At 44.4% G+C, this 27065-nt stretch overlaps 1 protein-coding gene across 2 annotated transcripts in view; it reads left to right on the top strand.

Moving 5' to 3' along the window:
* The window catches only part of phka1a (phosphorylase kinase, alpha 1a (muscle)), a 157548-nt gene that overhangs the window by 33482 nt on the left and 97001 nt on the right, over nt 1-27065 (top strand). For both annotated transcript variants that reach the window (XM_084313407.1, XM_084313406.1), the window contains 6 exons: nt 9290-9372; nt 11013-11093; nt 14774-14872; nt 17988-18134; nt 20668-20721; nt 24065-24187. In XM_084313407.1, the coding sequence (XP_084169533.1) occupies nt 9290-9372; nt 11013-11093; nt 14774-14872; nt 17988-18134; nt 20668-20721; nt 24065-24187 (587 nt within the window). The remainder of the gene's footprint in view (nt 1-9289; nt 9373-11012; nt 11094-14773; nt 14873-17987; nt 18135-20667; nt 20722-24064; nt 24188-27065) is intronic.

Raw genomic sequence — 27065 nt, 5'->3', positions numbered from 1 at the left:
CCCCCATATCCTGGTCCACCATGCACGGAGCCGAGCACCCAGAGCCCGCACCCGCCCGACCGCCAGGCCCCCGGTCCACGAGAGCCCCAAGCCCAGGTCCGCAGAAGGCCTAAGCACCACGCCTCAATGGCCCCCCGACCCCCCGTGACCCCAAGCCCGGCGATGACGGCCGAGGACCCCAGGAAACCCTGCCCCCCCCACACCAATCCCACAACACGCAAGGCTCCCCCTCCCCCGGGTCGAACTGCCGGAACGATGGCCCCTCCCCCCGACCCCACTGAACCCACTGTACCTCCCATGTCACCGACATCACTGCATACATTTATGAAATTAAAACTAACAACACAATAAGAAAAAATGACATTGATATAAATGATTATATGGTTCGCACTCTTTCCCCGGTTGGTGGTTTGGAGGGGGATCAGCCCTCCCACTGGAGAAGCCCCCCCCCCAGAGACGAATATACCCCCGAAGGAGGCTCTCCAAGCCTCTCTTCATGTCCAACATTTTGAATTATTGCCCTTCATATTTGTCCATGTGCACATTTAAAGCAACTGCTATTCTAACATAACTCTGAAGAAATAATATAAAAGACTAAAGACAATTGGCACTTCCCAGGTAATTCCTTTTAACCCTGTTTGACCCCTGTTGGCGGGTTGGAGGGGTAAGGCTCTCCTGGAGAGGGCCCCTCCTATAACGACGGAGATGTCCCCTGTGGGGGTTCTCCAATGTCCCTATTATTGTCCAACATTTTATTTGAATTTTTATCTTTCATAATAATAGTACATTTCCAGAGCTCCCGATCAGGTCTCCGAATGTGATTCCCCATGTTCCCCGTCCTCTTAGCTGTGTGTCCTGTGTGTTAGTGTCTATAGTTTAGTCTAGTACGTATTATTTGTATTATATGTCCCGAGTCAAGTCTCCATTTCCCCAACTAATGTGTTCACCTTGTCTGTATTCCCAGTGGTCTGTGTGTTGTCTGCAGTATGTCTTGAATCATTGCCTCCATTCACTATCTAATTATATGCATATGTGGTATTGAATCTTGGTCGGTGTGTATGACCTCAGTGCTCGATTCCTGCTTGGTGTGTGAGACTTCGTTATTCGAGTTCTGGCTGGTCCGGTTGATCTCGGTGCTCGAGTCCCGGTTGGTGTGTGTGGCCTCCGTGTTCGCATCTTGGCCGGCCCGGGCGACCTCCGCGCCTGCATCTCGTGTGCGGATGGTCCGGCCAACCTCGGTGCCCGAGTCCCGGTTGGTCCGTTTGTATCCAGCGTCTCCCTGTCCCTCCCCCGGGGGCCGTCTGTTTCGCCTCTCCCGAACCAGCCTCCATGCTCCTCCGAACACCCCACCTTGCATAGAGTCCAGTCCGCGTGTTGGCCATGTTAGCTTGTAGCTCCCTCGCCCACCAGGCCTTGCTGCGGCCCCACGTCCCGTTAGCTTGTATCTCTTGCTGCTTCATTTTCACCGTGATAACTTCCATGTTAGCTTGCAGCTCCTTCTCCGGCCAGGCCTCGCTGCTGTCCAACGCCACGTTAGCTTGTATTCCCCGACCCTTCTCCAACTCCTCCCCGAGTCCATCGCTGTTGCCCTGGATGTTCCACGTGTTAGCTTGGATATCCATTGCGTTAGCCTGTTTGCTAGCTTGTAGCTCCTGGTTAGCTACTGCGCTAGCCTGTTGGCTAGCTAACACGCTCTGCATTTCAGCTTGGATGTCGGCCCATATGCTAGCTGCCCACTGCGCCACGCTAGCCTGCATGCTAGCTTCCCACTGTGTCATGGCAGCACTTTGTTACAAATCGCATTGATCTGTTGGTCTGTGTAGTAGCTAATACAGGATTTTGCTGCTTAAACGTATGTATAATCATAATGTATAGGGGTGCACCAATGTATCGGTCGGGTATCGGTATCGCCCGATAAGTGCCTTGTTGACTGCAATAGGCCTATCGGCCGATAAGCTCGAATGTGCCGATGGCAGTAGCCGATAAATATCCATCAATTTGTGTAGCGTCAAAAGACAAAAAAAAGTTCACTCTCACAACGCCGTCCCCAGTCCCCCACACACACACACACACACACACACACACACACACACACACACACAAGCTACTGCATCAAAGTTACTACTTATGATTAACAAGGCATTTGTTTTGTGGCATTAACGTTATATAGTTAGTGTTACACGTTCAATAACATCAGCATATTATTTACCCGAACATAGCAAGCGTTCATACTAGCTCAGTTCCTTCCGTTGCTCATAGAGCCCTGAGTTTTACCCATTCTGCAATCTGTTAATAAAGTTTTCAATCAGACACATAGAAAGGCTTTGTTTTATTATAACATTCGTTGCAGTAAAATCATTATGCCTCGTTTAAGTCATCCTGCGGAGCTAAACGTCGGCCGTGCCGCAGTTGTTGTAGAAAAGCTCTCGTCAAAATCAATGGCGGACAAAAGCGGAAGTAAAAAATGTATACGCGCTTGCCGATTGGTGGTAACAGCAGAGGCGGGTGCAAGCGTGTGTGACGTAATTGGCAGAATCGACTGTCAATCAAAATTTCATTGGTTGAGAGCTCTGGTTGAGACAATAGTATCCAGCTGCAGCCCAGCCGGTAGACCATACTGGGATAACTAGTATCTAGCTGCAGCCCTGCAGAACATACTGGGAGAGAGATAGTGCTATTTCTTGATGTTTCATTTTTTTAAGTAAGTAAAGAGGCCTATGTTCATATCGGTGAGCACAATTTGTAACACAAATATACAGTAGTTTCATAAAAAATATATATATATTACAACAACAAAAAAATTACCAAAAAAAAAAAAAAAAAAATTGCCACAAATATCGGTATCGGCCGATTGTGTTAGTTGAACAATCGGTATCGGTATCGGTGGCACATTTTCATATTGGTGCATCCCTAATAATGTATATTCATTGATTCAGTGGTATACCAAAATTCATTTGAATTGAACATTTTAGCTTTTCGCATAACATATTGATACCCATTTAATCCCGAATTTTTTATTGCAATGTAAGTGCTTGCATTTCGTTCCTTAGACCTCCCTAACAGATGATCTGTATTTATTTTTTTATTTTATGATGGTTAAGTTGGTGAAAATGTTAGTTTTATGCTTGGTCACAATAGTGACCATTGGGATCTCATCTAACATAGTCAAAATTTAAATAAATAAACTAACTAATGGCAGTAAAGTAAAGTTGCAGTGTGTGTGTCAGGGGGGGGTTAGTCCAGAGTCTGTGGGGGGGGGGGGGGGCAGAGAGGAGTCCAGATTCTGTGGAGGCAGGTAAGAGAGGGGGGGGGGGGGAGCTGTGTGTGTGTGGGGGGGGGGGTTAGTCCAGGTTCTGTGGTGGCAGGTAAGAGAGGGGAGGGGGAGCTGGGTGTGTGTGTCAGTGGGGGGGTTAGTCCAGGTTCTGTGGAGGCAGGGGGGGGAGCTGGGTGTGTGGGGGGGGGGGGTTTAGTCCAGGTTCTGTGGAGGCAGGTAAGAGAGGGGGGGGGGGGCTGGGTGTGTGTGTGTGTGTGGGGGGGGAGTTCAGCTTCCTGAAAGCCTGGTGTATGAAGCTGTCTCTTAGTCTGCTGGTCCTGCAGCTCGGAGGCTCCTCATTCTCCTCCCGGAGGGCAGCAGAGTGAAGAAGCGTTGTGAGGGTGGTCATTATGTAGTCTGGATGGTCATTATGTAGTCTGGGTGGTCATCATGTAGTCTGGGTGGTCATTATGTGTAGTCTGGGTGGTCATTATGTGTAGTCTGGGTGGTCATCATGTAGTCTGGGTGGTCATTATGTAGTCTGGGTGGTCATTATGTGTAGTCTGGGTGGTCATTATGTAGTCTGGGTGGTCATCATGTAGTCTGGGTGGTCATTATGTAGTCTGGGTGGTCATTATGTAGTCTGGATGGTCATTATGTAGTCTGGGTGGTCATCATGTAGTCTGGGTGGTCATCATGTAGTCTGGGTGGTCATTATGTAGTCTGGGTGGTCATTATGTGTAGTCTGGGTGGTCATTATGTGGTCTGGGTGGTCATTATGTGTGCATGTGTGATAAGACTGGGGGTCCAGACCTAGCAAGTGATTGTAAGTCTGGGTGGTCATTTTGTAGTCTGGGTGGTCATCATGTGTAGTCTGGGTGGTCATCATGTAGTCTGGGTGGTCATCATGTGTAGTCTGGGTGGTCATGTAGTCTGGGTGGTCATCATGTGTAGTCTGGGTGGTCATCATGTGTAGTCTGGGTGGTCATTATGTGTAGTCTGGGTGGTCATGTAGTCTGGGTGGTCATCATGTGTAGTCTGGGTGGTCATCATGTGTAGTCTGGGTGGTCATTATGTGTAGTCTGGGTGGTCATGTAGTCTGGGTGGTCATCATGTGTAGTCTGGGTGGTCATCATGTAGTCTGGGTGGTCATCATGTGTAGTCTGGGTGGTCATCATGTGTAGTCTGGGTGGTCATCATGTAGTCTGGGTGGTCATTATGTAGTCTGGGTGGTCATTATGTGTAGTCTGGGTGGTCATTGTGTAGTCTGGGTGGTCATTATGTGTAGTCTGGGTGGTCATTATGTAGTCTGGGTGGTCATTATGTGGTCTGGGTGGTCATTATGTGTAGTCTGGGTGGTCATCATGTAGTCTGGGTGGTCATTATGTAGTCTGGGTGGTCATTATGTGTAGTCTGGGTGGTCATTGTGTAGTCTGGGTGGTCATTATGTGTAGTCTGGGTGGTCATCATGTAGTCTGGGTGGTCATTATGTGGTCTGGGTGGTCATTGTGTAGTCTGGGTGGTCATTATGTGTAGTCTGGGTGGTCATCATGTAGTCTGGGTGGTCATCATGTAGTCTGGGTGGTCATCATGTAGTCTGGGTGGTCATTATGTGGTCTGGGTGGTCATTGTGTAGTCTGGGTGGTCATTATGTGTAGTCTGGGTGGTCATCATGTAGTCTGGGTGGTCATCATGTAGTCTGGGTGGTCATCATGTAGTCTGGGTGGTCATCATGTAGTCTGGGTGGTCATTATGTAGTCTGGGTGGTCATTATGTGTAGTCTGAGTGGTCATCATGTAGTCTGGGTGGTCATCATGTAGTCTGGGTGGTCATCATGTAGTCTGGGTGGTCATTATGTAGTCTGGGTGGTCATCATGTAGTCTGGGTGGTCATCATGTAGTCTGGGTGGTCATTATGTGTAGTCTGGGTGGTCATCATGTAGTCTGGGTGGTCATCATGTAGTCTGGGTGGTCATTGTGTAGTCTGGGTGGTCATTATGTGGTCTGGGTGGTCATTATGTGTAGTCTGTAAGGCTGTCCCCGAAGCCTGTTTTTGGGATTTGAACTTCGTCAGGGTTTTACGAACGAACGTTCGAACCTTCGTTTTTAATTAAAATAAAAAAAACAAAATAAAGTTTAAAATATATACCGTAATTTTCGGACTATAAGCCGTGCCTTTTTTACCAATTTTTCGACCCTGCGGCTTATTTAACGGTGCGGCTTATATATGACTCGACATGACCAAACCCGAAAATGTTAAAATCTAAATATTGCTTTTTTGACTGCATTGAAATGTTATTTATCTGTTCCCTTATTTGCTAAACTTGTAAATTAGTTAATTCTTGTTATTTGTCCGACAGTATTGTGTCCCAATGCTAATTACATATGGTAATTAAACATTAAAACACCTGCGGCTTATAGTCCAGTGCGGCTTATATATGTACACATCATTCAATTTAGCTGCTGCGGCTTATATTCAGGTGCGGCTTATAGTGCGAAAATTACGGTATATATATTTTTTTTATAAATATCCTCAAACTAAATCCTCAATTTGAATAAAGTGATTCATCTGATTCAATTAGTCTCTTTTTTATTAAATCAACTTTCTTTAATGAATATAACGTTTTTTTAATACTATAATATTAGTGTAGCTTAATCTTTAGCTGCAACTGTGAAGAAAAACCACATTGGTTCAAACAGAATGAATAGACACATAAAAGAAACATAAAAAAAAAAATTATAAAAAATAAAAAATTCGAATTTTGATTTAGAATTAGAATGTTAACATAACGAACGAACGTTCGAACATTCGGGCTCAGCCTTAGTAGTCTGGGTGGTCATTATGTGTAGTCTGGGTGGTCATTATGTGTAGTCTGGGTGGTCATCATGTAGTCTGGGTGGTCATCATGTGTAGTCTGGGTGGTCATTATGTAGTCTGGGTGGTCATTATGTGTAGTCTGGGTGGTCATCATGTAGTCTGGGTGGTCATCATGTAGTCTGGGTGGTCATCATGTGTAGTCTGGGTGGTCATTATGTAGTCTGGGTGGTCATTATGTGTAGTCTGGGTGGTCATTATGTAGTCTGGGTGGTCATTATGTAGTCTGGGTGGTCATTATGTGTAGTCTGGGTGGTCATCATGTAGTCTGGGTGGTCATCATGTAGTCTGGGTGGTCATCATGTGTAGTCTGGGTGGTCATTATGTAGTCTGGGTGGTCATTATGTGTAGTCTGGGTGGTCATCATGTAGTCTGGGTGGTCATCATGTAGTCTGGGTGGTCATCATGTGTAGTCTGGGTGGTCATTATGTAGTCTGGGTGGTCATCATGTGTAGTCTGGGTGGTCATTATGTAGTCTGGGTGGTCATCATGTGTAGTCTGGGTGGTCATTATGTGTAGTCTGGGTGGTCATCATGTAGTCTGGGTGGTCATCATGTGTAGTCTGGGTGGTCATCAAAAAACGTGGATGAATAAGAGAAATCGTCAAAATCGCCCATTTCTGACTGTTTTATCCCAATGGTCACTTTTGTGACCATGGTTACATTTCCACCTCTTGAGGTTAAAATATGCATGCAAGCATATCATTGTCATTACATATCAGTAGAAGACCCTTTAATTAGTATATATACAACATACTATAGTTTAATCTGTAAAGTAAGATGTTGTACTTACTTCTTTTTGTGGGGTGTTCTGGCAGCCATTTCATGCTGCATGGACAAACAGGAAGTAGACTGGCCTGGTCATGTGATGATTCAAGCTAGTCACATGACCTTTATACAATTTGAAAGTAATTTTATCCTAATGGTCACATTTGTGATACTTTTCTTTTTTTACTTCTAGAAGCTCTAGAAGCATGGTAGTTTGCTCTGGATAAAAAAATTTACTTTCACAAGAAACAACATGTTGTCTGTGATTAATTTAGATTAATTAACTATAAAGTCTCGAATTAATTCGATACAATTTTTTTATCGAGTCCCACCACTAATATTTATGGATGTCCGATATTATCGGCCTACCGATATTGGCATTAAAATGTGATATTGGAAAATATCGGTATCTGTTTAAGATTTTTTTATTTATTTTTTTTACATTTCTATAACCTTTATTTACCCAGGCAAGCAAGTAGGAACGAATTCTGATTTTATTTATTGTCAAAAGTATGCATAATGTTGTGTTAATTCCACAACAAGAGATATGTAATGTTAATTACCTGAAATTATTCCGTTTTTGTGGGGGGGGGGGGGGGGGAAACCCTGCATATATCGGTATCGGTTGATATCGGTATCGGAAATTAAGAGTTGGACAATATCGGTATATCGGTATCGGTAAAAAAGCCAATATCGAGCATCCCTAATGTATATATTCCACAGCCTCTGATTGGCAGGTGGTTTTGTACATTTCTGATGTGACCACGCCCCGGGAACAGCAAAAACATCTGATTGGCCAAAAACAACAGCACCCTGCATTGATAACCAATCACATCATTTTTGGCCTGTCCAGCGGTGTCCCCAGGGTTGCATCGGAAAACGAAACTCCGCTCCTCGTCAGTTTCCTACTGCAGCTTTAAAACGTGTCTGTCGCCTTCACCTTCAGCCACGAGTAAACACCTGCACATTATGAGACCGATCACACTTTACACCAGGGGTCGGCAACCCTAGGCACGCGGGGGCATTTGCATAGGCACAGGGGGCAGCAGTAATTTTTTTATTTTTATTTTTTTTTAATATTATAGTGAAAAATGTTGCACTGTTGTCGCATTTATCTTGTTGAAATCCTCCCACAGGTTCTTTTTACTACCACATATTTAATTGAGACCCTTTATTTGTTTATTTTTTCAATTTACCTGGAAATACATTGCTACATCATTCAGTAACATTTGCAGAGCCTTATAACAAAAACATTATTACGGTCACCATTGTGACCAGTGGGATTAATCAACAAATTTACTTATTTACTTATTTTTCTGTTAACTTATTATGGATTGAAAACTGAAAACCTTAATGCACAGTAACTGAACTCAATATTTTTAAGTTCTGGTAACTTATTATATATTTTTTTTTACAGTGTAGTCTTGCGATCAATCAAAACTTATTTACACGATATACCTCACATTCACCCTCCATTCACATCCTGGTGTTCTCCATTAGGCCTGTAGGTGGAGCTATGACAGCACACGTACAGTACACACACCAATGGTGTGTGATGTGTCCAAAAATGAATGGGCAAATGTGAGTGAAATGGTCGCACTGTATGCAGCTGTTTGTCTGCATTGCATTCCCCCCCCCCCCCCCCCCCCAACTCAGATTTAGGGTTGATACAACCATCATAATAATATTGTTAATAATAACAATAACAATAATGATGTAATAATGTAAAAATTATCATTAAAAAGACCTGATTATGAGAAAAAAATATTACGATGCATGGAATATTGTTGAGGCACACTAGTTACAACTATATTTCAAACAGGCACTCCATGTCAAAAAGGTTGCTGACCCCTGCTTTACACCATTCTATTGGGACAGGGATTTCATTCAGCTTTTAGTTTTGCCCACAGCTCTCACCGCTGTGAAGGAAGGGTGCACTGTATTTACAACACATAACAAAATGAGAGCAACACAGCATGCATGGAGTTTAACCGGGGGCTTATGGAATAATAATAATAATAATAATAATAATACAATTTGTATAGCCTCTTTCATACAAGAATTGCAGCCCAAAGTGCTTCACAGCAGTAATGTAGACATAATGGATATCTAGGCACAAAAATAGCATATAATTGCCAAATATATAGACAGGTATAAGATGAGCAGAGAATTTACATAAATGAGCAGATCAATGACAAAATTAAAGGATTGCATAAAGTGCAGACATAAAATCAGTATAAAATAGACAGAATAAAAGCAATGCATAAGATGTGGAAGTAGGAACCTCAAAGTTAAAAAAAAAAATTGATCATAAGAGAGAGGCTCTGAAATTCTATGTGGATTCTGTGAAGCAACAAGAAAACGTATCTAATCTAATCTTCTGTGTTTTCTCCAGGCCTCCATATTGTTTACACCCAGGATGAAGTGGATGTCATTCAGAATCTCATGTTCTACATTGAGGCGGCCTACAAAGTGGCTGTAAGTGCCTACTTGTTTTCTCCTCCAACCGACAGCGAGCTAGCGCCCTTTCCGGAAACATACCTTTGTGAAGATAGTTGTAAAGGACCATGGAGACGGAGCGCAGCGCGTCATACTCTGAAAGACACGCCCTCCCTCCGGAGGGGAACCAATTGGAGCGCAGCGAGTCATACTCTGAAAGACACGCCCCCTCCGGAGGGGAACCAATTGGAGCAAGACACGCCCTCCGGAGGGGAACCAATTGGAGCAGTAATATGCAACCAAGAGGGGAAACCTAACAAGATACCTGTAGCTATAGTTAAAAACATGACATATCAGCATGTCAAAGGATTATTGTAGCACCCTGTGTCTACCAGAGAACAAGGTATATTAACAAATAACATCCTGTCAATATCTCCAGGTTAGACGCACCACAGGAGGGAGGAGGAGTAGTGTAGTGGGAAATAAGATTTTGAACAAAGGTTTTTCAGGAATGAAACGGTACTTTATTGATTACATGCAAAAATACCGGAGATGTTTCCTGCAAGGATGAACTGAATCATTACATGTTTTATACATATTGATGTGTCAACAAACACTACCACCCTCTCCACTTATTGGGTAAAAGGCACCACCACCCCATCTCTATATGATTGTGTACATAGTAATTCTACTTATTGTCACCTTAATATCTCTTGTCAGACTATCCTGACTTTCTGTCCTATTAATGCATGGGTTTCTAAACATTTAAACCAGACCATTAATGTATCTAATTATTCACAAGTGGGGGGAGATCAGAGGAACAATTGGGTAAAAAGAGTGAAGTCAGGCAGAGTCATTGATACATTTGGTGGAGAGGTGAGATTTGAGTTGAGATTTGAATGAGTGCAGGGATGTAGCGTTGCGGATGTCTGGAGGGAGTGAGTTCCAGAGGGTGGGAGCAGCAACAGAGAAGGCTCTGCAGGGACCGACAGTGCCCAGGTTGGTGGTGGGGATGGAGAGGAGAGCGGAGTCAGAGGACCGCAGCCTCCGGGGTGCGATGTAGGGATGGAGGAGGTCAGCTATATCTCCTGGTAGTGCTAACAAATTGGTAGCTCTGTAGAAAGTATCTGGTTCTTAATGGCATTAGGGTGCTAATTCAACTAGCCAGGCTATTCGCTCAGCAGTCAGTGTGAATCTGCTGGCTTTCGCTAATGTGGGTGTGAAGTTGATGTTTAAAATGTAATGGCTGATGGCCATAGTGGCAATCAAATATAGATAAGCAATGCATCATCTCCATATATATGCGTGGGAAGTACCCATCTCCCATCTAGAACCGCACAGTGTCCCTGGCAGTCCTTGGAGGGGTTCCAGATGGTCGCTATAGCAAAATGAAGAGTCGTTTAATTCCACTGTTATTTCAGTTATCAAGATGTTTACCACAATGGCAGAATTTGGGATCAAATGTGGGAGCCTGGAGCGGTCCGTGGTCTCATTGGGGTCCTTGGTATAGAAATGGTTGAGAACCGTCAAAGGAGGTCTCAATGGTTCCGATCAATAAGACTTTTTCTTTGTTGGCATTGTGTCTATCTCAAACTCTGCCCTCCTTTCTTGGTCCTCCAATCACAACATATTGGTTGTGATGGTAAATGCGTTCACTCTTCTTCTCTGGTGTTCCGCAGGATTATGGGATGTGGGAGAGAGGCGACAAAACCAACCAGGGCATCGCCGAGCTCAACGCCAGCTCTATAGGCATGGCTAAGGTAAGCACACTGCTTAGCTTCTATACCAGGGGTCGGCAATTAGGTTTGGCCACGGGCCAGATTTCCCCCAAGCCATTGCTTGGCGGGCCAGGATCAAAAACAATGGCTAATTTAATATAGTGAAAAAAGACAAACGTTTTCTCTGGTCTGCATCCCCTTAACAATTGTGTGTATTGCGCCGTACTGTATTGTACCCATTCTGCAATCTGTTAAATAAAGTTTTCATTCATTCATTCATTCATGAACAGCAGATCAGCTGTTGCAGATCACCGCGGCGCGTGATGAACAGATCAGAAGACAGAATGCATGAAAACACGACTCACCATACCTTGTTTGTTGTTAAGTCCTCCAAAATCCCTGCTAATGTTTGAACCATGTCACATATCCACTCGCCGCCCTCCAATTCCAGATTGGCATTGAATGCAGCTACTTTATATGCCAACTTGAACACAGTTGTCATCATTGCCTCGCTGCTGTTGTTGTTGTCGCCACATATTATGCAGAGAGGACGTCGGCTCGGCACGCAAGAATCACCGACCTGTTGCGATAAACCTGTATTTTAAGTATGGCTCCTGTTTATTAAAAGAAGCGTTATATTTCCCCGTTGCAAAATATGTTTGTTTTGTTTTTTTAACACATTTTGTTACTCGCTCCATCTCGAACGCGGAAGTGAAAGTGTGTTAGGAAAATATACATGCGGCCCGGTGGGACTATTCCATTGGTTCTCCCAGTTCACGTGACCATTTCTAGCATTTCAATTGGCTATAGTGACAGACATGCTTTTGATGACTACCGGTAGATAGATACAGCTTCACAATAAAAGACACCCTAGCGTCCCGAGTGAATATTTCCCGCGTGTAAAATAAATATCATATTCTCAAAATAATCTGACGGGCCAGAAATGATTGCTGGCGGGCCAATGTCGGCCCGCGGGCCGCCTATTGCCGATCCCTGTTCTATACTGTCCACAGTCCATGTTTGAGTCCACCACCAACTAGGGACGCCCACAGTGAGGAAATTTTCACACCGGTTAATAAAGTTGTGGCAATACCAGCGTTACCGGTTACACACTGACGTTTAACACGCTTAGCAAATAAATAGCTTGCAGTAAAAACCATTGACAGTCTTGTCACCTTCTTCATTCTCCATAAGTTTGCAGCGATGAGTAATGTTATGCCTAATGACCATAAGAGGAATTTGACATTAGGCTTAATGGGGAGCCAGCAGTAGCCTAAAGGTTAGAGAAGCATGTTTGTGACCAGAAGGTCACCTGTTCGATCCCCCGGACTGGCAGGAAAAAACGGGGGAATGAATAACTCTCTCCCGTCCCTCAATACCAACCACTGAAGTGCCCTTGAGCAAGGCACTTAACCCCCAACTGCTCCAGTGGAGTTGGTCAGTGGCCAACGGTAGTTGTACAGGGCGGCTCCCAGGTGTGAATGTATGTAAGTGTGTGTGTGTGTGTGTGTGAAGCAGGGCGTTGCTGAAAAAGAGCATGTGCTCACGAACCTACCTTGGGTAAAAGAAAAAAGAAAAAAAATCAGTAATACAATAGTACAACCACTGAAACAGAGTCATTTGAACAAATTCACATTGGAGACGTATCATCCAAGACACTTGAGATGGTTTACAAACAATATCATAGTTTTCCAACATGAACTGCGTGTAGCTTTTCTGCACTAGTTGGCTAACGCTAGTTTAAGCGTGGTTCATTGTAGTGGACTGATACCTGCTCTTTGCTAAATCTACAGATGACAGTGTCCCTCTGCTGACTCCAAATCTTTACCAAACGGCGATGAGGAGTAGTAGCAGTTAGCACGTTGCTAATCACAAAGCTAGTAGCTACAGAGGAGTAGTAGCAGTTAGCATGTTGCTAATCACAAAGCTAGTAGCTACAGAGGAGTAGTAGCAGTTAGCACGTTGCTAACAACAAAGCTAGTAGCTATACAGAGGAGTAGTAGCAGTTAGCATGTTGATAACAACAAAGCTAGTAGCTACAGTCAGAGGAGTAGTAGCAGTTAGCAGCACGTTGCTAACAACAAAGCTAGTAGCTAGCTACAGAGGAGTAGTAGCAGTTAGCATGTTGATAACAACAAAGCTAGTAGCTACAGTCAGAGGAGTAGTAGCAGTTAGCAGCACGTTGCTAACAACAAAGCTAGTAGCTAGCTACAGAGGAGTAGTAGCAGTTAGCATGTTGCTTACAGTTTAACTTTGAGTTAAATCCCCATACAGGGTTTCCATTAAAGGAAGGAGAGGAACAGAGGCTTTTGTATATAATGGTGGGGTGGGCAAGAAAGTTATGTAATCAGTGTGTGTCGAACACTTCCCACCGGGGCAACCCTACCACAGACAGCAGACAGGGAAATATGAGGAGAGACATATAGCCCTCTAGTGGAATTTTTTTTACATTCCCTGCTGCTCCCTATATATATATGTGTGTGGGTGTGTGTGTGTTTCATGTTACATGTCTAGCAATGGAGCGATACCTTTCTCAAGACCTGAGTTGTGTGTGTGTGTACATGTGTGAACTTGACGTGAAATGTTTAGAATGGACAGAGGGAGAGAAGGAGAGAGTGAAGAGGGAGGGAGGGAGCGTGATACTGTGGTAGAGAAAGGGGGGTCATGGTGTGTTGTATTATGGGATCAGGCAGGTGTGCTAGAGGCCAATAAAATGTATTCATGCCATGGCAACTGTCCAGACATTTAGAGTGCACAGAGTCCACAGACACACACGCACTCCGGCACTCCGGCTATAACTGGTCAACGTACAGTATCGGAGACGTGTGCATGCAAGCAGAGAGAGAGTGACGGAGAATGTCAGAAAGAGAGGAGGAGAGAGAGAGAGCGACCATTTGAGCAGGGTTACTGATCCACAACTAAATACGAGACAGAGTTCAGACTGGCTGAGCAGTGTGGTTGAAAAGGGGAGATACAGGAAAACCTGTCTCCCTGCAGAAACTGGGGGACAGTGAGTGACACCTGCACCGCATTACTGTCATTATCTATGCAGAGAGAGAGCGAGAATGATGGCGAGAGAGAGCGAACGCATATTAGCAGCTGAGAATGCAGCTCTTCTGAAACGACTAGAGGTTTTAGACGCACAGTATACTGGCCAACGTGCGCTCACACACACACACGCACGCGCACACACACACACACACACACCCTGACTCAGCCTTGCCCTCAGCCTATAAGGTAGCTATCATATTCTCTACTGTGAAGCACTTAGGTTTCTCAGAACTATCTTGCACCAGAATAACACAATACACATGCAAATACACACACACACACACACTCGCGCACACACGCACACCCTCCCACACACACACACATACACACACAGGGTCATTTGAGAATTTAAGACTTTGAGAATGGAAACTGGCACCACGGTGGTTCTCTCTATATAATAATAATTTAATAATAATAATAATAATAATAATAATAATAATAATAATAATAATAATAATATAGCCTATAGCCTGGTAGCCAGTTGGCTTGGTTTGTAAGATACTTGTTGTGGTGAAGTCTCCACAACAGCATGAGGTGGGATTCAGACCCATGACACCAACACAGCCTGGTATAGGGGCGAGTCACCCTTTAATACTCTTAATCCCATGGAAATCCAAGTGATGACACACAGATTAATCACACAGATTAATTGACACCGTTCTTCCCTCCAGGCAGCACTGGAGGCTCTAGATGACCTGAATCTGTTTGGAGCTAAGGGGGGACCTGGGTCTGTGGTCCACGCACTGGCTGACGATATACAGCACTGTCAGGTAAACACACACACACACACACACACACACACACACACACACACACACACACACACACACACACACACACACACACACACACACACACACACACACACACACACACACACGCGCACACGCACACACACATGGCAGGGCTTTCCCCAGGATCTTCAAACGAGATGGTGCTGAGTCTCAACTAGGGGGTGATCTGGAGGATGGCTGTGCCCCCCCCCCCCTGGGAGGCAAAAAGATTTGTGCAATAGAGAAAGCCATTTGCTGTAATTTCCTGCAACTTAAAAACATAATTTCAATAAAATAGTTATTTAAGTAATTTATTTAGTGTATAAGGTTTGCACAATAGTTTAACGTTGAACACGAAAACACGCACACAGTGGAACAGAGAACAGAGCAATCATGTATTAGACAATTCTAAGTCTGTTTCTAAGCTGGCCCCAAGCTTTCACTGACGCCCCCCCCCCCATAAAAAGAAGGTATTTATTCATATACTTTTTTTAATAAAACTTGGTGGCACATTGTCATAGTGGCACTGCGCCCATAATCCCTATACCATTGTTTAGAGAAAGCCCTGCATGGGGACACGAGAGTGTGCACGTTGCATAAAGGGGACATTTGAGACGTGAGGACACATCCCCCATCCCCCTCCCCTTCTCTCCAGCACTTCCTCCAAAGTCCCATTTGTAGCTCCTAGATCCTGCCTGTGTACCTACCTACTCTTATTACCTACACTTTAAAGGTGACATGCATTATAAATGTCATTTTTCAGTCTCTAGCATTGTATTATAGTAATAGGAGTTAGTATCAATGTGTTTTTGTGTCTAAATACCATATTGGCGGATTGCTCTCATTCAGCTCAGACCATTTCCTGCTAGATTTAATTAAGTCATCCTGATTTGAGGCATATCGTGACGTCACCGGGGCCCTGGGTAAGCGGACAGTGGTGCGATTGGCTCTGTGGTTGGAGCTAATGCCCGCTAGGGATGGGTACCGAATTCGGTACTTTTGAGGCACCGAACCGAAACACGTCGGTACTACCGAGTATCGAATCAAGTGAGAAACCGAAAAAAAAATTAAAAAAAAATCTATTTTTTTTTTTTTTTTTTTACCTTTTTTTTTTTTTTACCTTTTTTTTTTCATGTCAACGTTCACACGCACAATATATGCTTACCTAGGATTTGACTTGATTCAACAACAAAGCAGTCGGATCAATGACAAGCCGAAAACTGTCTAAATTGTAGTTATTTGAAGTTTGGATTTTTTTTTACGACTGAGGTAGGTAAATTAAATTTCTTGAGACTAAAGTACCGAAAAAAGGTACCGTTGGGTACCGGTATCGATTCACAGGTACCGGTATCGGTTCAAATGTGAAAGGTACCCATCCCTAATGCCCGCCCACAATCTACCTAGACTACACAGCGAGTGGAAACCACTTCCTCATACAGCGAGGCAGAGTGAAACCCGACACCTCTGCATGCACTCTGCGAGGGAGAGAGAGAGACCACTGTGCAAACACTCCGTGCGCAGGTCCCGCCCCCCCCCCCCCCCCCCCCCCCCCATTCGGGAGCACAAGCTGCCGCGCGGCACACCCCCCCGAACGGGAGAGAGAGAGGGAGAGAGAGAGAGAGGGAGAGAGGGAGAGAGAGAGGGAGAGAGAGGGAGAGAGAGGGAGAGGGAGAGAGAGGGAGAGAGGGAGAGGGGGAGAGAGAGAGAGAGGGAGAGAGAGGGAGAGAGAGAGAGAGAGGGAGACAGAGAGAGAGAGAGAGACGCACAGAAACACCGCCCCACGGAGAGCAGAATGATACAGAGGGAGAGAGTGAAAAAAAAAGAAGAAAGGAAGAGAGAGGGAGGGAGGTCCAGCAGGGAGGTCTGCTGGACACACACAAGGAAGTGAATCCTCTCTCTCTCTCTCTCTCTCTCTCTCTCTCTCGCTCTCTCTCTCTCTCTCTCTCTCTCTCTCTCTCTCTCTCTCTCTCTATCTCTCTCTGTCTACTAGTCGCAGACTGTGTGGGCTGACTGTCACTCAAAGTGCTTATGGGCGGAGCCAGGCCATAACAGCCTGAAATCCTGAGGCTGAAAAATTATGGTTTTGAGTACTTGATTAGAAATATAAAACAATGCATTTTTTTGAAAATAAACTTACATATGTCTTCAATAGACTCACAGGAATTGTGTAAAGTTGCCCAAATAGTGCTAGGAATAGCAATGCAGGTCCCCTTTAACCCTTTCACTACCACACTACCAAATGGTTAACCCTTTCACTGTGACATTACAGAAGGTTAACCCTTTCACTGCTACACGACAAAGGGTTAACACTTTCACAACTACACGACAGAAGGTTAACCCTTTCACTACCACACTACTGACGCTTAACCATCTGTAGTGTGGTAGTGAAAGGTTAACCTTCTGTCGTGTGGTAGTGCAAGGGTTAAATACGGGCCACTTGTTTTGTCAAACACTCACCCCAAAGTTGTTGAAATGGTCCAATTTGTCAAAACCTCGACGGAGAGTCTGTTTGCTCTTGGGATGCTAACATGTTGAATAGAATGTGCCTAAAATAACCTATTAAGCAAGATGATAAAGGCCTTCTTTCTCTAACTCAGTCCAAACTCTTAAGTATAGGGTCCTGAGACCGTAATCCCAGTTTTCTGGTTAGCGAGACAGATAAATAATGGAGGAGTCGAGCCAGAATGACTTTGGATCGCCAATGAAATACTTGACCCCCCCCCAGGGCAGCCGGGAGCAGACATGGGTTGCGCCCGGGGACCAATCCAAGTACTCCTGTCCGTCTTCGTCAGGGACGTGACAGTGTTAGCGATCTGTTCTGCATGTCTTTCCTTTGGGTTTATCTCTTTTTCTGGAGGGGAAACCCTTGCGAGCACAGGGAAAGGCCCGGGAGATACCCCACCTGGGTACCTGGCAACCTGGTCCCCAAGCGCGAATTGAACCCAGAACCTTCTTGCTGTGAGGTGACAGTGTTTACAGCCAGGGATCAGCAAGAGAAGCAGGAGAGAAGGTTCTGGGGGGATCTGATCCCAGGCCATCAGGGGGATACGCATGGGGGCTTCACCACTCCACCACCTCTTACCTCCTCCCTCTTCTCCTCCCCCCGCTTCAGTCCATCCTGACCTCCATATTACCCAGAGCCTCCATGTCTAAAGAGGTGGACGCCGGCGTCCTCGCCATCATCTCCTACCCCGCCTTCGCTGTGGAGGATATCAGCATAGTCAACATCACCAAGGAGGAGATCATCTCTAAGCTACAGGTGAATAGAATATAGATATTCTACCCTGCCTTTGCTGTTAAAGGAATACACCAACATTATGGGAAATGTGCTTACTGTCTTAACACTTTGGCGACCATTTATGCCTCAGAGGACAGAGGTTTGTTTACAAACCGATGAACTTTCTAAGAGCTATATATATAATTTATAGTATTGCTATCTGTCCATTCTCATTGTCACTTGAGTGCATAAACTGTGCCTTCATAATGGCTTAAAGAAAATAAAAATCCATTGGTTGGTTGTCATTTTATAGCGTCGTGAATATAAGGTTTATTGCGCTTTTCGTCTCGTCAGATAATAGGCTAAACGTTGGCGCCGTTATATCAAACGCCATTTCTGCTGTATATGTACACGAATGAAATAAAACAAACTGCGTAGCATCCGGACTATTACAGAGCATCTATGGATGAAATGGGGGCGGCGGGGAACGCCGATTAGTATTATTTATTAGCAATATAGTGTGCGTTCAATCAGCCATGTTCACTGATCGATCACGTTAGGTTTTAAAACAATGTCCAATCCAGCTGTAATTTGGGGGAATAGTATCCTACCGTCAGGCCATGTGATCGCCGGCAGCATTTCTTCATTAGTCATCGGATTCTGGTAGATCGATATGTCCATTGGCTAATCATAAATCCCATTATTCCAGGCTGAAATATGCGTTCGGTAACGTGATCAAAGATGGAGGGTCTTCGTTTGGAATCGAGGCTCATATGATCCGCCCACAGACTGTAAAAGATTTTTTTTAAATCCCCTCAATGATACTGCAGTGGAGCGATGGCGCCCCTAAGCGGATCTGGCCGGTATTGCATGTTTCGAAAATCAAATATGTGGGTAGGTCATGGATCTCGATCGCGGATGTTAACACTTTGAGCGCCGGAGGTTAATTCCCATTTAGTCCCTTGAATGCCACCATCGGCGCCAATGTTAACGTTAATATCGCCTAATCTATGTTTTTAATTATGGCTATGTGTCTAATCTGCCCGTCGCTTATCAAATAATCATTTTCCAGTCAATGTTGTCAAGGCAGATTGGTTTTTTATCACTTCATTTCCGCTTGATAGCATTTTGAAAAGCACCCGTTTTCAGGTGAAAAACAACACATTCTATGATAATCGCCTTTTACTGGAATATTCCAGAACGTTGATATTTGCCGGCCTATTTATGAATCGCTTTCAAATAAACGCTAGATGATCGATAGTATATGTGCACGCACGTTCGAGCCGCGCGCTGATAATAGCTGCTCTCATTTCCTCATGGCTTTTACAGTGAAAATAGCTAGAGCACATATCACAAAAAAGCTTATATCTCTGTGAAAACGAGTCTGATTATCCTAACACTGATAACATAGATTCCTTACCTGACATCAGATGGTATCCAAATGGTATATTCCAATTCCTGATCACCATTCGAAAAAATCGATAAGTGTATAGATCCAACGTGTGTACAGTATAACACATGATCCGCGCGGCTCAGAGGCTCCAGGATGAACTCTGGTAACCCCGGCTGCATCAGTGAAAAGTAAAATGTGGAGTCAGAAATCCGTTCTCCCATTCACTTTCATTGAGTCCATTCCAAAAGGGTGATTTACCACCTGGGAGACGATAGGGGGCGCTTTTTTCAGATCTGAGCGGCGGCGGTCCCTGGATCTCCAACGGTAGGCTTGCGTGATGCAATATGATTTCAGATCGCTAAGAAAAAAAAAGAAAAAAAATCCGAGAATACTCGTGACGTGGCATTCAACGGTCCCGAGAAAACCCGCGAGTAGCATACAAAGTGTTAATAGCGTTATAAATATGGAATAAAACAATAACAACTTGCCACGGCTATATACGTGGCTCTGGTCCACAACGCATGGCACCGAAACACGTATATACTCGTGGCTGGTCCTTAAAGTGTTAAGCTAACCTAGTTTAGCACAAATCCTCTGAAGCCAATACAGACCACTAGCCTAGTTTAAAACTTTTTGGAGAGGTGTTTTTGGCCATAAGCTAGGCTAGCTTGCAGCCGGATAGCTTTCTACTGAACACACACAGAGAGGAAATTGGTATCTATCTTCTGGTAAACGCATTTCCCACAATGTTGGCATTTAATATAATGGATAGGACTAAAAGAGATCATCCATAAAGGAATAGAATAGAATGCAATAAAAACATTCAGTATATTACATTATTGTAAAAGAATAGTTGTCTAAGCCTGACCTCACTGTGACGACCATCGTCAACCTCACCAATGGAAGAAATTATACCTAAACAGGGGAATAGAACTTCCTATCCAGACTTTTATTTTGTATCGAAGAAATAAACATTTTATAAAATAAATTATTGTTACCTGTGATTAGCTTTTTATTCTCATGAAATTGTCCCCAGTAACCTCTCTCTCTCTCTCTGTCTCTATGTCTCTCTGTCTCTATGTCTCTCTCTCTCTCTCTTTCTCTCTTTATCTGTCTCTCTCTCTGTCTCTGTCTGTCTCTGTCTCTGTCTCTGTCTCTCTGTCTCTTTCTCTCTGTATTTAGGGTCGGTATGGGTGCTGCAGGTTTCTCAGGGATGGACACAAAACTCCTAAAGAGGTAAAATACATACATACATACATACATACATACATACATACATACATACATACATACATACATACATATGTATACATGGCGTAGCGGAGATTGCGCTCGTCACCAATGCAAGAGGCTGCGGTCTCGACTCCTGGAGTCAGCATTGCCTGCGGCTTGGGCCGATCGTCATACTAACTCGTTTGGCTGAGTTAGCGGGAGGGAAGTCGTGGGTGGTAATCTGGCGTTGTGGACAGTGCAAGGGTTAAATACGGGCCACTTGTTTTGTCAAACACTCACCCCAAAGTCTGGGCACCTGCTCAGCGAAAGGCAGGAAGTGGTGAAGGCAGCGTGACCTCCCACGCGTTACTCTTCACCAATGAGAGTCCTCGCTGCCAGGTGAAAAGGGAGCCGCTGGCTGTCTCCCCATGTGTCGGAGGAAGCATGTGGTAGACTTCAGGGTTCCCTTGTACCGACCAGTAGGGGGAACATGCACACAACGACCAGGTAGGGGAGGGGCGGAATTGGCATAACGACTAAATTGGGATGGGGAGAAAAGCATAGAAAAATCAGGCGGAGAAAAAGGATTAAAAAAATAAAAAATACATACATACATACATTATACATACAACATATAAACTCCTATAGAGGCAAACATGACATGTCTTTATTTTCTTCCATTCTGTACACTGGAAATCTCTTATCATGTCATTTAATTTTGTATAAAGACTTAACATCTTATTTTCTTAAAACAACTGAAAGTAAATCTGCTAAGAAAAGAGGGTGGGGCTTGGCATTGGCAGATTGTGTCAACTCCTTTTAAGAAAATCCCATTTTAAGACTCGATATGATAGTAAATAACCTTTTCCGCTGTTATCGCGATGACAGATCTTGCAGGATCTAGTCCCTGACGAGCCTAATAGCCTAATATAGTTAAATGCCTCACATCTAGAGTTTGTTCATGTTTGCTGTTAACACTAATAAGCTTATCACAATAAGCGTGATTGATTTTTGGAATGGCGATCAGGAATTGGAATGATCTTTTTGGAGAACATCTGATCTGAGGTAAGGAATCTATTTTACCAGTCTTGGGATAATCAGAGTTGTATTCGCTGAGATCTCAGCGTTTGCCCTATGTGTGATGTGTCTCTGTGTGCGCAATCGCTGATGAGGAAATCAGAGAATCGATTTTCAGCTCGCCCCAGCGTGCATACGTACACATATACTATCGATAATCTAGCGTTTGTTTGAAAACTATTCATGAATAGGCAGAAAAATTACAACGTTTTTGTGTATTCTAGAATATTCCAGTAAACGTCTTTTATCATGGAATATTTATATTTTCCTTGAAAACGAGGGCTTTTCAAAATGCTATAAAACGAAAATGAACCGATAAAAAAAACAATCCACTTCGACAATGTTGACTGGAAAATGAGTCATTGATAAGCGATGGGCAGATTAGACACATAGCCATAATTTAAAACATAGATTAGGCGTTTTTAGCGCTAACATTGAAGTGGATGGTGGGCATTCAACCGGTAAATCAAGGTTAAGCTTGGGCTCTGAAAGTTTTTTTTTTCTTTTTTTTTTCACTTTTTCTCCCATTTTTCTATATTTTCTCCCATCCCAATTTCGTATCATCCAATTCAACCCTCCCCTGTCACGAACGCTGTTTCTTGCCTCCCACAAGCCGGCTGCAATGTGGACTAAGTCATACATAGCACAAGTCCCCTCCGGTACTTGAGGTAACAGCAGTCGCATCTTTTCACCTGCGCAGCTCGATCTCTCAGTGGCGAGGAGTAACGCGCCGTGGGAGGCTCACGCTGCCCCCGACACTTCCTGATTCTACTGCGCAGGCGCACCAACCGACCTGTAGGAGTCGCTGTCCACAACGCCCGATCCCCACCCATCAGTTTCCCACCCCCTAATACGGCCAATGTGTATTAGTATGAACGACCAGCTAAACTGAAAGCAATGTGGAGCGCTGGGCTCGAACAGGCGAGCCCAGCGTCTCCGCATTCGTGGCGAGCGCCTTGCCCACTACGCCACGTAGCCGCCCGGGCTCTGAAAGTGTTAAGAGATGGTATGTCAACATGGCATTCTGTCTGACTGAATATAAACTAGATCCAACATGCAGCGTCTAGTGTGAGCGGGATGTCTCCACTCGGCACAACTGAAAGCTTACGTAATGTGGCTGTGCTCTCAGTCTATTTAAATCACAGGGAAGTGGCACAAATGGATTCAGCTGTATGTTTCTTATCGTAGACAAAGTGTCCAGTCAGTACAGTACCTGGTGCAGCATCAGCCCATATTAAAATGTCCTCAACAATCGCCAGAATGATAATTTACTTTTCATGATGATTGATTTATGGCATGATTCCACATGCTACCCAAATCCATATTATAGTTCCCTTGCCCTCTTTTGCTCTCCCTTTCTCCCTCTCCATCTCTCCCTCACTCTTCCTCCCTCTCTCCCTCCCTCTTCCTTTTTCCCTCTCTCCATCTCTCCCTCTTTCCCTCCATCTTTCAAAAAGAAACTCAAAGGAGCCATAATCCGGAAGGAAATTAATATATGTCATGCATGAGTGTAGCTGCAGCCATGTTATCCAAAACTTCTTCTGATTACTTTGTGTGTTTTTTCTTTTCTTTTTAAAGGTATGGTGAAATTGATGTTTTAGTAACATTGATGAGCATTCTAAAAGCAATTCTTAAAAATATTCAATTTTAAAAACAATCTTAAATTGTATTTAACACTGTTTTGTTTTTTTTGTTTTCTGTTTCTTTGCTTGCATGTAATTTTAGCCATCTTAATTGTTAGTTTCATTGTGTATTGTATGTTGAGTACTGGCTTTTAATCATTCTGTTTTGCAATAATTGTTTTTGTATGTTTTTTTGTGTGGACCCCAGGAAGACTAGCTGGTTGCCATTAGTGCACTGCAACCTTGCCCAGGCCCGACGGGGCCCGGCCCGGCCCGGCGGGTTCGGGCTGGGTAGGGCTTTTTTTTTAATAAAGGAATGGCGACGATGCAATGCATGTTAGATGCATTTGACCCGTTGTGAGAAGAAGAAAAAACCACAGACTTATTTCGGCTCGCAAAATAGGCGCACTGCTGTGTAGCTCTGCTCTCAGGGAACAAACTTAACTTTTTGACTTACCAGCCATTTGGCTGGTCGATTTGAAAAACTACCAGCCAGGCAGATTTTTTACCAGCCATTGGCGGTTGGCTGGTACTTATTTTGTTCCCTGGCACCAGCTAATGGGGATCCGTAATAAAATCATAAATCATCTTCCACCCTCTCTCCCTCCCCCTCCCTCTCTCCTTTTCTCTCTATCCCTCCCTCTCTCCCTCCTTCCCTCTCTATCCAGGACCCTAACCGTCTGTACTATGAGTCTGCAGAGCTGAAGCTGTTTGAGAACATTGAGTGTGAGTGGCCGTTGTTCTGGACGTACCTGATCCTGGATGGTATCTTCATCAACTGTCCTGAACAGGTACCTGCTGTTGTGTTCTTCAAGCAGCCGCACCACCTTCCAGTCCATCCTATTCATTTAATCACATTTCATAGTAGCATGTGTGCGTTAGGCTTGCCGAAGTAGTTGTTGTGTCCAATAGACCAGGGGTTCCCAATGTTTTCAGGCCGCGACCCCCGAAATATCGGTGTCAGAGAGCCGCGACCCTCACTATTATAGGAGGTAAAAAAATTTATAATAATAATAATTTATACTTTTTTTTATAAATCGAAATGTATGGTTGAAACATGCAAACGTTCAAATGCACACACACACTAATAAGCATTGGAGGCTTTTAACCAGGGCTGGACTGGGGAAATCATTCAGGCCAGGAAATATAGTGCGAAATATAGCCCCAGTCAGGCCACTTTTTAAGCGGGGGGTCCCCCACCAGGATTTTTTTTGTTACAAAGACTTAAATTCCTGCATTCTGGTGCAGGAATTTCTTTTATTTGTACCCTTTAAATGCCAGTGTTTGTGATGGCATTACAAATTATTGTTAAAAAACAGGCTAGCATATGTATGATTAGCAACAACACTGATTTAGATGGATTTTCAGTTTTTTTGTAATGTCAGATTGAAAAAAAGGACTAAATTGTTCTCTTCAAAAACACCATAAAAATATTACTATATGTTGAAATAATTTACCACTTTTTCTTTCATAAATCTTTTATTCAACTTCAGCCCTGATCATAACACCACATATTCATTTTATAATTCTAACCCTTTAAATGCCAGTGTGTGTGATGGCATATATTTGCAATATATCAAATACAAAGAAGATTTTTCTGGGGGGGATTATTACAGGCTAGCATGTGTCAATGATTAGCAACAACACTGGATTTTTAGTTTTTTGTAAGGCTCCCGCCTCCACCAATCACATGCGGCTCCCTTTGTTTGCGTGTGTGTGAGCAAGAGAGAGAGAGAGAGAGATATAGTTCTCCAACTTGTGTGAGTTGCAGTGATCTCCTGGTTGTTATAGATCGTATAGCTTTACGCTCTGCTCTTAGTGGAACTATTCCTTTAATCCATTCTAATAATGAAAAAACTTTCACATGTACACCCCTATTCACCTCCGCCTGGCCACACCCACACCCGCTCCTATATACGCGGGGTCGTGGCCACACAATCAGCTCCTTCCCTACTTTCACCACGAGAAGTTTTGTGTATACACCACTTTAGTTTAGTGCTAAAAGTAGTTAGTAAAGGAGCTGCGTTGACATTGTATCTTTGTTTTTTCTCTCTCACTATTTTTCGAGAAAATAAAGCGATAATGTCTTCACCACCGGAGAGTCTAGAAGACTTCGCATTGGGGTGCGCGTCGCTGAGCAATCCCCGCCGGCATTGTCTCCGGCTCTGCAGCTGGATACTATGCCTCGAGAGGTGGTCGGCTGTGTGAGAGCTGGCGGTCTCTCTGGGCGGGTGATGTTTTGCGACGCAAGCCTCAGGTGTGTCAGTTGTGAGGGGACAACTGTGCAGCTTGCGTAAGGTCGGCTCCAGGCTAGAATCCCTTCGTTGCCTCTCATAGCGGCGTGGAGGGGGTTCTAGTTTGATGCCCCACGATAACACAGTGCTCCTCCTCAGTGAAGTCGTAGCTTTGTTTTCCTGGGGCCGTGATTCCGAGTCTGCGGTTCAATTCCCCGGGTCTCTGAAAAACGGAATACCCTCTGCCGCCGTGCTGGCCCCGTTTTTCAAAACGAAAACACCCGGCACGAAGGATGCAGACTTGGTGTTTCATTATGAGAATATCTCCGAGCTCAGGACGGCTGCAGCCCGCATACAACGGGGCTTGCTGCCGATGCCGCTGTGTCTGGTGAACACCGTTCTGTGAGAAGGACGTGTGTTGCCTTTTTCCCTTTTTTTTTGGATAAAAAGAGGAAGAGACAGCGGCTGTCTGTAGTGTTGGCCTGTATCGCTATTCCTCACGTTATACAGCTTCAGTAGTAGCCGCTTAGCTTGCTACTGCGTTAGCTGGTGGCTATCGATAGCCGGTAAAAGCTAACTGTTAGCCAGTTAGCTGTTAGGCTAAGTCGTTAGCTGGCTACTACGTTCGGCTAGAAACGTTAGCTTGATGCTATCAGTCAGCCTGGAGTTAGCTTTTAGCTTGTGCTACAACCATTGGCGCTAGCCGTGAGGAAGTAGCGGGCCCTGGCACTCTGACTATGGCGTCATCTCTGGCAGAAGATGTCTTCGGGCCTGCACCATGACCGGCCGCAGGAGGGGGGCGTCACGCCGGAGCAAGGCTCCAGCCGTCGCCGCTTCTGGCCCTGCCAGCGAGAGGCCTCGTCAACGTGGTAGACCAACCTGTGTTTGCGGCCATTTCGTCCTGCGTATGAGGTGCAGGTAGGTGTCCATAGGACATTGCCCCACTCTTCCTTCCTCCCCCTCCCGAATGTTTTTGGTTAATAACGATGTCTTTGTTTAACAAAACTGCATTGGGCGATACGACGTGTGCTGTGTGAAAATTGTGTTGGTCGCTATTTTGTATAGCTTAGGTTCTAGCATTTGGCCAAGGCTTATGTCTTTCTCTCTACTTAAAAACAGCGTTATTTTTACGTGAGTAAAAATGAACTGGGTTTTTTTTGTTGTATGATGGGAAGTTGTGCGTGTGTTCATGTAACGTTTAGACAATGTGGCTTGAGTCCACAACTGGCTGGGTGTTAACCTACAGCGTTGTACATAGTGGCATGTGATCAAGGGCTTGAGTCCCTCTCTTAGCTTGTTATTTTTCTTTGCTTAAGGGTAATGATAAAAATAACGAGTGGCAAGTTTTCACACATAAGCAGAGCCGTGGATAAAACCTGTTTTCAAACAAGGTTATCGGCTGTGGCTGGCGTGCATGATGTACAGCTTTACTCTA

Source organism: Notolepis coatsorum (assembly GCF_963971535.1).
Source record: "Notolepis coatsorum genome assembly, chromosome: 4".
Lineage (NCBI taxonomy): Eukaryota > Metazoa > Chordata > Actinopteri > Aulopiformes > Paralepididae > Notolepis > Notolepis coatsorum.
Note: the sequence above shows the minus strand (reverse complement) of the source record. Positions and strands in the feature narration are given on the sequence as shown.